General features: G+C 34.5%; 1 protein-coding gene across 2 annotated transcripts; it reads left to right on the top strand.

Moving 5' to 3' along the window:
* The first annotated feature begins 1,549 nt into the window (after window positions 1-1,549).
* LOC127800265 (lipase-like) lies at window positions 1,550-10,312 on the top strand. 2 transcript variants are annotated; one of them, XM_052334780.1, is made up of 11 exons: window positions 1,550-1,807; window positions 2,010-2,079; window positions 4,128-4,207; window positions 4,850-4,915; window positions 5,039-5,086; window positions 5,183-5,250; window positions 7,067-7,139; window positions 7,231-7,392; window positions 7,651-7,845; window positions 9,480-9,568; window positions 9,820-10,312. In XM_052334780.1, exons 2-11 carry the CDS (start codon window positions 2,013-2,015, stop codon window positions 10,031-10,033), a joined length of 1,062 nt encoding a protein of 353 aa, XP_052190740.1. In that variant the 5' UTR covers window positions 1,550-1,807; window positions 2,010-2,012; the 3' UTR covers window positions 10,034-10,312. The 2 variants fall into 2 exon arrangements, with proteins under 2 accessions (XP_052190740.1, XP_052190741.1); XM_052334781.1 differs by lacking the exon at window positions 1,550-1,807 and having other exon boundaries at window positions 2,009-2,079; window positions 4,128-4,194.
* Window positions 10,313-10,591: the final 279 nt, after the last annotated feature.

Raw genomic sequence — 10,591 nt, 5'->3', positions numbered from 1 at the left:
AATATTTACAAAAACATGTGATATCTAAATTTTTATAGAAATATATTAAAAAATAATTAATACGCATCTCAAAAGTAGATAAGAAATTACAAGTACGAACAAATTTATTTGAAGAATTTTATATATCTAAAACTATATTTCATAATTAACTTTTTAATACCTAAAACTATTTAAATACTATTTTTAGACTTACATTTATTAATACTTTTATTAACCTTTTATGAATGTATCAATTAATTTTATGATTTTTTCTTATATAAAATTAATAAACTTTTGAATATATTTTTTAAAATTAACAAATATGTGTCCTATTAAATCTTATAACATTTTTGGTACAAGATTTGACATTATAATAATTTTTAACTAATTAATCTTGCATTTTGTATTGGATTTATAAAGAGATAAAATAATCTCATGAACTTATCTTGTGGTGCTGGGATAAATTTATTCCACGTATTACACTGTTATTAAATAAGCCAAGTAAAAGAGGAGAAAAAAATGTATATTTACTTGGCCAAATAAGTACAAAAAAGCTCACCAATCTCTCTGGCCTCTTATCCATCTTCTCAATATTGTCCATTGCCACCATCTACTTCTCATTCAAATTGTTGTCACCACCATCACTCAAGTAACATTGGTGCCATTTGCTCACATGGCCAGCTCAGTTGGTCAAGAAGAGGGCACAAAGTATCTTTCGTGGTGAATCTTGAACCAAGATCAAGGATCGAGTATCGCAAGCGACAGTGTGAAATACCTTTTTCCAAAGTGAGAGGGGCTCCTTGTGCACGGTGAGCCCGGCTCTAATCACTACGTCCGGCTGGGTCACCATGATTAACCTCCTCTCACGTTCTGTTGGGCCGGATAAGAGGCACTCAAGGTGAGCGATTTCACCTTTTAGACCAACACTGCTGCCATTCACTCAATCACCACCATTGACATGATATATTTAATTATTTGTATCTTTACCATCATTCGACATTATTTATAATCGATATTACTATAATCCTTTATTATCATCATCTTTGTTGCACATATTTAATATCGTCACATCATCTACATCTCCTATTTCACTCTAGTCAGTACCACCATTGACCTTTTCTCATCGTCTTTACTATCATCAAATTTATCATGCTTTTAATTCTTTTTGTATCTTAACTTTATTTTTCTAGTTGATTAAATTTTATTAAGTATTTAATCTGAATATAAAAGTTATTTAATATTTTGACAAATAACATCAAATAATACGTGATATTTATTTTTACATACTAAATATATTAAAGATAAAATAATTTACACCTTATAGTCATATCTCAATTATCAAACACAAAACAATATTAATTTATCTTATCATTATTTTATATCATTACTGACTTTATTCAATTCGTCAGGCTTGGTTTCGGCCACAATGCCACGTGCCACTCACGTGCATTCCCACCAACGGCAACCCGACCCGACCCAATTCAGAGTGAGCTACACGTCGTCATCATCGTCCCCATTCCCATCAGGACAGGAGTCTACAACGCGCTGCTGTCTCAACCCGATTTTACCATAATGCCACCTGCCTGGTCGCCGACCACCGCGTAAATTACGACAATCTCAAGGGCAGTTTTGTAAGCAAGAACCAGTCAAAGCTCCTACAAGAAACTTATCCGAAACCTTTGTTTCGTCAAAGTTCAATTAATTCATTGCAATTGTGGCAAAACGTCGCTGTCCTCTGAAAGTCGCCGTGCAATTCCCCGTCCGCGCACGGTGGCCGGAATAGTATTACAGGCCGATCGGCTCGGGGCCCGACCGACCTCTGTAATTGGTTAGTCGGCTTGCCCTACATCATCTTCGATGTGTATGCATCCGTTATATATGATGTATAGGAACATATAACTATATAAGTATATACACTTGCTGTTAGCTTGTTGGGGAATCACGGTGTTTGCTTTGCTTTATTTTGCATGAATTACATAATTGATTACTTTGTTATTTTTCTGAACTTTTAATTGGTTTTGCTTGTGCAGGTTATGGGGCAGATCAGGTGGCTAATGGTTGCAGTACTAATGAGTTTGTTTGCTTTATCTGGGGCTAGAGGTAATCTGCAGTACTAATGAGTTTGTTTGCTTTATGGTTGAGTCCTATACAGTTCATGAACTTGTGGTTTTTGTCATATTTTTAAAATATGGCTTGGCGAGTATCTTCCATTTAATTAAATTAGCTGGAAGGGCGTATTGTTATGGTGAGATTTAGCTGTCCATTCTCTTGGTTTGTCAAAGGCAAAGAACAAAAATGTTTTCTACTGATTTCCAGGCAAAGATAAAGGCAAAATGGGTCAGATGTTGATACATGCATATTGTAAATGTTGGACATGAATAAACAAGCTAGATTGAGGAAAGGGAGTGGCTATCTTGGGAATTTGGGATAATGTTTCGTGGCATTATATTGGAATTCAGGAGAATGTTAGGTGAAAACATTTTGCAGCCTATGCATGCATAATTGGGAATTTTCTTGGTGTTCCCACTGAGGTGAGTAGTATGTGGGGTAATTTGGAATCTGTGAGTATGACACCTTACATTATTTATGCAACCTGTAACTCTAGGCTACCATTAAAACGCTAGTACTCACTTGGTTTGGTGAAGCTGTTGCATAATTTTATGTTTCAACAATGTCTTTCAACTGCCAATTAACTCATATCAGGTGAACCACGTGGAACTTGAACGTTTCTACAATATCCTTAAAATTCCAACTAACGATAGAGTTGTAAGGATTTAATATGCTTTCAAGCAAAGGTTAGCTGATGCACAAACCCAAGCAATCACATGGCATTGGGCTTTGACAGTTTCCATAAAATTAGTTACGTGCCCCATCATCATCACAAGTGTTAATCCCACTAGGTGGGTTTGGCTGCATGGATCCTCATTTTCCTATCATCTCTTCCATAGCTATATCTTCTATAGGCCCATTATATCTCATTTCATGTCTGAAAAATGTCCGTCAAGTATTTTTGTTTTTTCTCTACTTTTTTATTTTTTTGGCTGCAAAATGTTTATTCTATCTACTCTCTTCCAAGGTTTGTTTATTGGTCTTCTTCTTTCATTTTGAAACTACTTAAAGTGTCCTGGATATCTTATTTTCAATGGGCACCACTCAATCTTATTAAGGATGATGTAATTTCCAATTCTATCCCTTTTTGTATGACTGAACATACATTGTAACATCCTCATCTCAATTATGCTCATATTTTGCACATTTTGTTGCTTAACTGTGCAACATCTAGTTTGCCTTGCTCCTTATGTGATGGAAAGAGAGAGTCATCTGTGTTACAAAATCTTACACATTCTTTATGTGGTGGAAGCTATTCTATTTTTTGGGTTATTAAATGTTCAGAAGACAATGCGAGTTGATTGGTGATTATTTCTAAGTTCACTTGATCCCAACGATGTCTTCTGTATTATTGTCGATAAGCCATTAAACTAGATGGGGTTTGCACAGATGTTACTTTTGCAACCTAAGTCCCAAAACAAATCAAAATTTATGCTTTATCATGTTGTTAACAATCAATGCTTCTTCAGGTAAGAGCTTTGAGAGATAGTGTAACATCCACTATGATTTCTTTAAGCACAGTTTGCATGTGACTATGTTCTAGGCTCCCACCACCATGAGCATGACAGCAGGGTGCAGTCTTTATATGCTGATGAATCCAATACTTCCTCTCTGGCTTCCATAAATTTATTAATCTCACCTGATTACAGTGAAAAGATCTTTATCTCGAGTGGTGGTCTTTAGATATATACTTATTTGGTAAATCATATGGTGTGCAATTAAAAGTTTCTTCTTCCCACTTGTCATAAGTCGGAGTTCTTTATTCTAAGATAAGGATATATCCATGTGTTATTTTCTGTAACATTTGCACAAGTATGTTTCACAATGAAATACAGCAAGTTCAAATTTAGCATAGAAATCTCTCTCTATCTCCCTCTCCCTGTTAAATACATGCTGTATGGAGTTGTACTCTTGGTTTCTCTCCTAGTTATAACTTATATTAATTTATGATATGAGCATGCAAAGTAGTAAGTATGATTAGGTTTTGTTTCGACATGCAAAAGTGCGAAGAATTTCCTGATTACATCTTTGTATTGCAGAACTGAAGAACAAGCACCAGGGTCACTTGGCTTTTTACAATCACACACTTGCAACAATACTGGTGGAGTATGCTTCTGCAGTATGTTCTGCAACATAATGAATTTTTTCACATAATGGATACATGGATTTGAGATTTCATGTCATGCTCCTCATGCATTTGTAATCCAGTTGATCCCATATATCATAAGAATGAATTATCTTTTGATTTTTCCACACATCCATTTTAGCATTTTCATGTCCAGGCATTCATTTTGAACTCATATTGCTATCCTACAAAATTTTCTGTTAATCTCATATACTTTTGTCGATCACACAAAACCTATGTTTCCAATATTGGTTTGTAGTTAAATTTGAAGCAAATATCAATAATTCATTTTTTAACATTTGTTAACATCTTATTGGTGCAGAGCTCAAATTCTGGTCTTTAGAGACCTCTAGCGTTCATTATGTTGCATGTTTCATTCTTTTTTCTTCTTAGATAACTAGTTGACTGGGTCTACATGGGAGACATCCCATTTGTTGTTTGAACTACTACTTGAAAAACAGTGCTGTGAGTGGTTGAACCAGTTCTTGAGTTTTTGAAGCAGTAATTATCTGTTGGATGCTTGATAAAGATTAAATTGAATATGCTCAGTTATTTGATTAGATGATTTCATTTTGCTAAGATGTACTTGTTTCCAATGATGTGAACTAATGATCTCTTCAATATTTACACTTGCAGGTCTACATGTCAGACTTGACAGAACTATTTACATGGACATGCTCAAGATGTAATGATTTGACTGAGGTAGGATTACTGTTGACACAAAATCTTTCACTGATTGGACAATTAGCTTTGTGTGGTAATAAGATGATATTCTTTGTTTTTGCTTTTTTAGTTTATTAGTGATGATTGCTTTTTGTTAAGCAGGGATTTGAAATAATAGAGCTGATTGTTGATGTCCAGCACTGCCTTCAGGTGCTATCTCAGAGCTAGAGTTGCATGTGGAATTTACATCCTACTTGTAATTCATCATTTGATATTTATTATAATAATTATCAATGTGTACTGCAGGGATTTGTTGGGGTGGCAAAGGATCTTAACGCTATTGTAATTGCTTTCAGAGGCACTCAAGAACACAGGTTTGTGGGTGCTCCTGGCTCTAATTTTTTGTCTTTGGAGTAATGTGTGAAAATCTCCATCATTCTTTGAACTGTTAATGGGGCCTGGTTACAAGTTCCAGGGTTTGATGTAATGAATTGCCAACATTGATATACTACAGTACAGACAACAAATCTTAGTGTGTGCAGGTGTTTCAAGTAGCCCTTGAGCCCTTGAGAGGCTTTTTGTCCCTTTTCCCTTAATCCCACTGGGCATTTATATTATACCACATTTCTAAAAAAATTCTTTATGCAGAATAACTGGAAAATAGAGAAAGATTGAAAGAGAAGATGATGAAATCCTAACTGAAAGATAATTACTCTTAACTATATTTATCTCAATAATAAATAGAAGATAAAATCTTAGTTCCAAAACTTCTTAATAAAGTTGGAATGTCAGTTATTGATTTTATAGACATGTGAAAGGAAGACCAATAGAAGTACCCGTGTGGCAAGTGGATAGAATGGAAGTTTGTAGCAAATGAGGTAGAGAAAGACCTCATTAAGGGCTAGATTATGGATAAATATGGATAGATTATGATTGAAGGGCTAGAATTCGTGTAGTCGTCCCTACCTAATGGGATTAAGGTTTGTGATGATCTAGATATGTGTCAGCAGCTCAATTATTCCTTGAAGAGGAAAAAATTAAATTCTTTAAGTTGCAGTGTAATTATCAAATATTTATTTGACTTCTGTTGTAACCTACAATATTAAACATGTATAGAAATATTTGTTTGTTGCTACTATATCTTCCTTTGCAATGACAATAATCTTACTTTTGTGTCTGTTTTTCAGAATAGTCCCATCAGTGTGTTTATTCCTATTGTGTTCATATATAGCATATTGTGTCCATGCTTTATACTCAATGAGACTGGGTTATCTGCCAAAAGTATCATTTCTGATATGGATATGACCATTTTACAAGTATTATGGTATTTAGGCAAAGTATTTTTAAGTGATTATAAGAGAATATCATGATATGGATATATTTTTGCAGAGGAAATCATTTTGAGGCAGATGTAAATATTGCTTGATGCATTATCTAGTTTGTGCATTTATTTCATTCCTCTGAGTCCGGTAAGTATCCATGTTTGGTGTACATGGAAAGGGAAAAGGGACAAACTGCAACTTGACAGGTGAACTTATCTGATTCCTTTTCTTGTCACAGTGGAACTTGAATATAGCAACAAATCAGGTTAGGATTCCTAACCCTAGAAAATTGTAATTTTTCCAATAATTGAAGTCACGAGGTGAAAGAGTTGTCAATCACGGCACCTAGTACTTGGTATTATCCATAGATGTATATATATTTCTTTTCTGGTATTGCCAGTTGCAACCACTTGTTCTGGATGAAGACATGTACATTTTATGAGGGGAATATATGAAAAAGAGCATCATTCTTACCATTGGAATCAATTAGCCGATATATTATTCAAGTAATGGGGATCATCACTATTAATCTTTTCCAAATAGTCTATGGGGCTTACTAGCATAATAGCATTTTGTTGTTTTGTTACTACTATTATTTTTAGTAAGTAACGTGCACAGAATTTTAGACTATTATCTTTTTCTGCCCGAGTCTGATTGCTATTGCTTGTGATTCTGTATGCGTTCTGCCAATCTTCATGATGGATTGAGCTTTGATGCTCTAAAGTGTCATTAAATGTTTATGGATGTTGATTTCATTATCTGATGTCTCAAGAATTATTTGAACAAAAATATATCAAACTCAATACTACTTTATTATGGAAATCTTCTTGCCCTCACTGGTTTGTTTGGTACTGTGTGATATGTACAGCATACAGAATTGGATTGAAGATCTGTACTGGAAGCAGCTTGACTTAAATTACCCTGGAATGCCTGATGCAATGGTGTGTTGCAATCCTTTTCATGGACTTGTAAGTAATACTTTTGTAAGAAAACTGTAACTAAGAGCATTATATTGCCTCTGTGTTGTTTCAGGTGCACCATGGATTTTATTCTGCTTACCATAATACAACCATACGTCCTGGTGTTTTAAGTTCTGTTAGAAGAGCAATGGAATTGTATGGGGACCTTGATATCATGGTTACAGGACACTCAATGGGAGGGGCTATGGCTGCATTTTGCGGCTTGGATCTCACGGTAATCATAGTGTATCCTTTCTTGATTGTTTTACATTAACCTTCTGTTTGTATTGTAGTTCTGCATATTTAATCATGTGTTTGCCTCATTTTTTTTATTGTATACAAATTATGTGGGTCAGTGTGATTAGACAGCAAAAAGTTCAGTTCACTGCACATATTAAATGAGGTTCTTAGTCTATTGTTGATTCTATACTTCTTGAGTTGCTGCAGTTTAACAGGCAAATCTTGTGTTGAAGGATTCTTGGTTTGTTCCCAGGTCAATCATGAAGCCAAGAATCTTCAGGTTATGACATTTGGACAGCCTCGTATTGGCAATGCTGCTTTTGCTCTACGCTATACCCAACTTGTACCAAATACCATTCGTGTCACGAATGAACATGATATTGTCCCTCATTTGCCCCCGTACTATCCTTTTTTTCCGAAAAAGACATATCATCATGTCCCAAGAGAGGTAACCTCTGGCTCTTAAATTAACGTATTCATGCTTCTTCTAGATCCTTACCTTATAAAAGCATGTCAGTCTGATGGGAAACTATTGGAATTGATAAATGTCATTTCCATAGCTTTTTGATAAAAGATCAAATTTGTCTTAATGGTGTCTTAAGTTTTTCTTTATTGGATGGTGATTTTTTTATTAAGCTTAGGCTGATTGAATGATGGAAATCCAATTTAATGATTTTTAATATATTCACAATGAACTAAATATTATGAACAGGTTCTGTGTATTCCCCAAATTCCTTCAACCATACCATTCTTCGGAGGCAATATGTAACTTCCTTATTACCAGCTTCTTTCCTCTAACATACATTGCAGTCTGTAACTCATTCACTCGAGATAACTTGTATGTGAATTAACCTGAGTGGTTATTGACTTTCTATGAGTAAGTTTGAACTTTGAAGAATTCCAATTTTGAACAAGTGGCTGGCTATTAGTTGAAAATAATTCTAGTCAAGCTTTTTGAAACCTAAAAACATATAGATGAAGGTGAAAATCTGAAAATGTATAAACTTTGTATGTTCTGCTATTGGTTTCAGATTATCATTTTATAATACAACCATTATAGCTGACTCCCTAATCTTATGGTTGAATAAAACCATATCCTAGAGACTAGGGATAGTATGGACTCATTCAAAATATTTCAAATTACATGATTGAATCTTGTTATCCTAACAAAATCAAATTACACATTTGAAAAAGTACGTTGGATTTTGTTTTGAGTGTACGTCTGCTAATGGATGTGTTTATGTACGCCATTGTCAATATGGTTGCAGCACACGTAGTTTGATTTTCTTTTATTTTTTCGTTGTTTACTTGTGTGCCCGGGCAAAGCATATAGCATCCAGGATGGCAAGTACTATTGGAAAACTAATTGTCTATATCTATTCAATTGTAAGAAGGTCATTAGAAATCCTATAAGTTGAACAATTAAGGTCTTCACCTCGTTGAAATCAACTTAGTAAGTAGCCTTTCCTTTTATTAAGTTATTTTAATAATAGCTTTGCTATTATCTAAGATTAGTCTATTACTTTGTTTGTGTATTTTATGGTCCTATTATTTCTATAAATAAACAAGCATTGAGAAGCAGGAGATTGAGCATGGTGTTATTTTAGCTTAAATATATATATATGTAGTTATATTTTACGTTGTTGAGAGAAGGTACCCCCATCCCTATATAATTTCTTTTTGTCATTCTCAGATTTTGTGTCCAAGGTTGATCTTATTGGGAAAAAAATAAGACACTTTCTTATTTCTGTTTGCTGAAATTACATATTGAGGGAAAACCCTAGTAACAATGATAAGGTTGCTCCTTTACAATTAGAAGATCACAGGTTCAAGTTGTGAAAATAGTCTTTGCGGAGTAGGATAAGTCTGTGTGTTTGTATGTGTGTGTATATATAAAAAAACTCTCCCTCGACAAAGTGGGGAGCCTTGTATATTGAGGATGACACCTTTTACATATTGAGTAGAATATATTTGACTAAAAATCAGTATATTCATCTCACATAGAGCAGCATGTAAGAAAGGAAAAAAAACAAACTCCATGCATCGATATGACTAAGAATTAACTTTTTTTCTTAACTGCAGGTATGGCTCCACAGTACTGGATTTAGTATTTTATTTTATACATGTGAGAAGGTATGTGATGGTTCTGGCGAAGACCCAACTTGTAGCAGGTACTGTTCCCTTTTTGTGATCTCCAACAATCTATTTATTTTTGGTAAAACTTTTTTTTTTTTTTTCCTTCTTGACTTGTTCAAGATTTCAAGTCAAAATTTTCCATCTGATGCAAATGAACAACTCTGGTGTTCCTTTTTTTTTGGTACTCTTGGTTGCTATTCGTATTGTTCTATTGATCTTATCAGTTTTTGAGGTGACTTCACTTTGCTGATACTTGACGTCCTTTGTGTTTGGAAAAATTATACAGGTCAGTGATTGGCAACAGCGTTTCAGACCATTTAGAGTATTATGGCGTTAGATTAGGAGGCGAGACACCAGGTACGTGCAGAATTGTGATGGATCCTCGTCTTGCCGCCAATGGCACACAAGATCTTGAGGGTAACCTGATCTTGTCTAGAAATCCTTCCACTCCTATTGTAAAAATGAGGGCAGAACCAAGCATTCCAAGCGAGTCTGTTTAGAATTAAGAGTGTTCTTTGGTTGGATGAATGGTTTCCACTTCATTACCTGTCACTGTATAGTGTACATATGTACATTAACATTTTTTAAGATGGAAATCCAGGATATTTCCCTCTATTTAGCTGGTGAACTCTCTTCCTCTTTCTCTCCGATCCATTTGCCGCACTGTCTTGTAGTTTTTCAATCTGTTGGAATACAAAATTCTTAATTGCTTCTAGTTATGGCAGATGGGAGCCTTCAAAAGGGTCTTTTATGGCCCATCGATGGCTATTGGCTGGCTTCATCAGGCAGGATCAGAACAACACTTTTGCTTTTATTTTCTCAGTGGATGCATCCTAACCAAGCGTATCCCTTTTCAACGTCTAGCGAAAATATTACCATCAGAGCTTGAGTTAGATAGGAATGGCAAAGCATATAGGTTAGATTAGATTTCTCTTTTCTTCTCTTCGGTTTTGTGTTATATCTAATTATATATACATTAGTAGTTACTAATTAGTATTTTTATTAAAAATTATCTCTAATAGCATATTTAATCTCATGGTTTAAACTCATTAAATACT

The sequence above is a fragment of the Diospyros lotus genome, chromosome 4 (assembly GCF_014633365.1).
Source record: "Diospyros lotus cultivar Yz01 chromosome 4, ASM1463336v1, whole genome shotgun sequence".
Classification (NCBI taxonomy): domain Eukaryota; kingdom Viridiplantae; phylum Streptophyta; class Magnoliopsida; order Ericales; family Ebenaceae; genus Diospyros; species Diospyros lotus.
This window is presented reverse-complemented; position numbering and strand designations above follow the sequence as displayed.